At 41.0% G+C, this 3,635-nt stretch overlaps 1 protein-coding gene across 1 annotated transcript; it reads left to right on the forward strand.

Moving 5' to 3' along the window:
• Positions 1-1,145: 1,145 nt before the first annotated feature.
• Positions 1,146-2,087, forward strand: foxb1a (forkhead box B1a). The gene has a single exon (XM_071915595.1). The coding sequence runs from the start codon at positions 1,146-1,148 to the stop codon at positions 2,085-2,087; it is 942 nt and encodes a 313-aa protein (XP_071771696.1).
• The last annotated feature ends 1,548 nt before the right edge of the window (positions 2,088-3,635 follow it).

Consider the following 3,635-nt stretch of genomic DNA (forward strand, 5'->3'; position numbering starts at 1 on the left):
TGAAGTTTCAGTTTGAACAGCATTGTTTGCATTGTGTTGATGTTTTTATATTGTCTACTTCCTTTGCTCAGCTCGGAGCAAAATTAGCTGAGAAAAACTAATAGTCGGCTCGTCAACAAACTTGCTTATGGCAAATAATTTTGCATGGCGTGTGCATTTCGTAAACAATATTATTATATATTCGAAATAAATGAAAATACTATTTCGTTCAGTAAAATCACTAGAAATAGCTGGTGCCAATTCATTCAAATCCACATCATATTAACAAGATTTACCGATGAGTAAATGAGCAGGTGCTGCCTCACAATTTACGCATGGCGCATTAACCTTTACGAAAACTACACATTACACACAACACTGCACAAATATAAATAATTTTAATAAATCCATGTTTTAGATTATACAATACAGACTGACATCAACAACAGCACAGATCACTAAAAGCCAATTGTATATCAATAAAATGCAATATGCCCGATAATTTCCATGTCAAACATTCCATTTCATATTCCTTTTACATTTGTGAATTGTAACTGTAAAGTCCGCTGAAGAAGTATGTTAGCGCATACCTTCACACACTGAGTGCCATCGCAGTTCAATTCCGGTTGCCGAGCCTTTTCACCCCTTTTTCTGTCTTCAAATGGAAATGATTTCTATTGGCCCAAGGTGTCCATGTAAATAGGTGTAAATGAAACCAGATTATGCCTTCCTCCCAGCCCCCTCCTCCCATGGCAATTGTCATGTGATAGCAAAGAGGTGGCACATTAATGGAGCGCCTCTACAGGGGTCTTTTCTGCTCATGTCACTACATAAAACTATCAGATGGTTAGAGGAAGGACATGGAGGCATCCACTTAGCTCGTCTTATCAAGGACGCCAGATGAAGCCTATTCAACTCTGCTAGCGGGACAAGCTGACTTACTTTGCAAGAAAGACTTACAGCACCCGTCACTCCATAAATGTGCACCGTCCGACCGCCTGCAAACTCCAGAGGCGCTCAACCTGTACCGGCTTCAGGTGACTTCAACGCAGCTCCAGCTTTGCGTGCATTTAGACTATCTTCAGCGGTTGTTTTCATGAAGAGTGGCAAGCTTTCGCCAAGGAATTAACGGAGACTAAATTTTACTTTTGTGAAAAATATCGAGGATGCCTCGTCCAGGGAGAAACACTTACAGCGACCAGAAGCCGCCTTACTCCTACATCTCCCTCACTGCCATGGCGATCCAGAGTTGCCCCGAGAAGATGCTTCCTCTCAGTGAAATTTACAAGTTCATCATGGATAGATTCCCTTATTACAGAGAAAACACCCAGCGATGGCAGAACTCTCTGCGACACAATCTGTCCTTCAACGACTGCTTTATCAAAATCCCACGGCGCCCAGATCAACCAGGTAAGGGCAGTTTCTGGGCACTGCACCCCAGTTGCGGAGACATGTTTGAGAATGGAAGTTTCTTGAGACGCCGCAAACGGTTCAAAGTGTTGATGGCATCTGATCATTTGGCCCCGAGTAAGCAATCCGATGCTGCCCATTACCTTCAACAGCAAGCCAAACTAAGACTCAGCGCACTGGCAGCCACTGGCACACACCTCCCGCAGATGTCCAGTTACAACCTCGGAGTGTCGCAGTCATCAACTTTTAAACACCCGTTTGCCATTGAGAACATCATTGCCAGAGAGTACAAGGTCCCGGGAAGCCTTGCGTTTTCCACCATGCAGTCCATGTCTGCCGGGTATCCCCTCCACAACCAGTTGACTACAGCCTGGCCCCATATGTACAACACCAGCGTGATTGACACGGCGGCCCCAATTTCCATGGCAAGCAGCGACTACAGTGCCTATGGCATGCCCATCAAGTCCCTCTGTCACGGGGGACAGTCGTTACCGGCTATTCCTGTGCCAATAAAGCCCACCCCGACCTCCATGCCCGGTTTCTCGGCGCTACCTCCACACATCCCCGCGTTTCTATCCAACTCCCCACAGTCCCTGAGCCCGACGTCCCCACAGACAGCAACGAGCCAAAGCAGCCCCGCAACGCCGAGCGAGACTCTGACGAACCCCTCCACACTGCAGTCGGTGGCTGTCCATTGACCAACAATACAGTGAACTTTTCCAGTAATGAACTGTCGGCTCCCAGGCCCCTTTTACCAAACCCAAAGTTTATATTCTTGTCGGGAAAAATACTATCAAGGCGAGAAGTTGCGTTGCATATTGATTTATTTGTGTGTGTATTGAATGTGTCGCTTTAAATTGTGTCATAGAAGTTCAGCACAGAATCGCACAGCGAAGTATTGCTCTTCAAAATATAAATTATTTGATAGTTCTATTTTTCAGTTTATTGTAAAATGTGGGTGTTGAAAGTGGGGCCACTGAGAGGAGTGAAGAAAGTTTGTTTTGGCACCATCAACTATGATTTTAAGTGCTTGCAAATCCCATGACAGATTTTCAGTTTTATCAAATAGCGAAACTCACTTTTGCACCGTTTCTGTGTGACCACTGTAATGTCAATGAAATTGCGAGGCAATGATTCTGTGTTTTTGTTTGCTTTTAATACTGGAATGATGGTTAAGGGTATACCAAATAGGCATAGGGGTTAGATTTGTTCTTACCATCCCTGTAAAAAAGAAAGCAAACAGAATTATGAAATCTTTTCAAAATTGAAAAGTAGTATTGTCAAATGTCCTCAAATGCAAGATGTGAATATTGCAAATAACTGATACTGAAATGTTGTAAAATGCACTTTTTAGTTTTATGTTTTAGATATCTATTTTCCAGAAAATGTTCTGTGAAGCATTTAATTTAAAAAGCTGTGGTGACCATGTGTATCAGATGCTGTAAATTTGTACTTTTTCTTTTTAGGTAAAGCATGCATTCTAAATTTGTGTTGTTATTGTTGTTGTTGTTTTGTTTTTGTTTGTTTATTTTTTGCAAGCATGCGTGCTTTTGAAAAGTGTGCAAATAGTCTGCAATGAATTGGAAAAAAAGCTGGTCATCAAAATATTTTCTCATTAAAAGTGAAGTAAACAATCACAATGTTTCTGGAGATTTACTAAGGACACACTATTATTATTATTATTATTAGGCCTATTATTATTATTATTATTATTATTACTACTACTACTACTACTATTACTATTACTGCATGTGTTAAAATAAAAAAGAAATACTTGATGGCAATATTTGATAGCATTCTTCAGTTTTTAATTGGAAACAATTATTTTAATGTAATGTTTCCCATACCGTAAATTCAGACCTGTGTGAATTCAGAGTGTGAGAGTCAAAACGCTTTGCAGACATTAAGCTGCTAGAGAAGCAGTGGGAGAGAAATGAATCGTGCAGTCGATTAGGATGCATGGAGTTGCCATGCCATGGTCACAGCGCAGACAACTGGGCTCATTCATCAAGCTGTAGGCTATACACAATTAAGCCCAACAATAAACATTTAGACAAGCAACGCATAGAGCAAGTTATTGTAGGCCTATGTCTGAATTAATCATAATGATATTAGGGTTACATATTTTTCAATTCTACAAATGTCATAGGGTAATTACATATAATTGCCATGTTGAAAATTTTACCATCCCGCACTGGTTGAAGCTGACATAACCTGCACTAAGTCTGCTTTTTCTATTAATTTCA

This window comes from Centroberyx gerrardi, chromosome 4 (genome assembly GCF_048128805.1).
Source record: "Centroberyx gerrardi isolate f3 chromosome 4, fCenGer3.hap1.cur.20231027, whole genome shotgun sequence".
In the NCBI taxonomy this organism is placed as follows: domain Eukaryota; kingdom Metazoa; phylum Chordata; class Actinopteri; order Beryciformes; family Berycidae; genus Centroberyx; species Centroberyx gerrardi.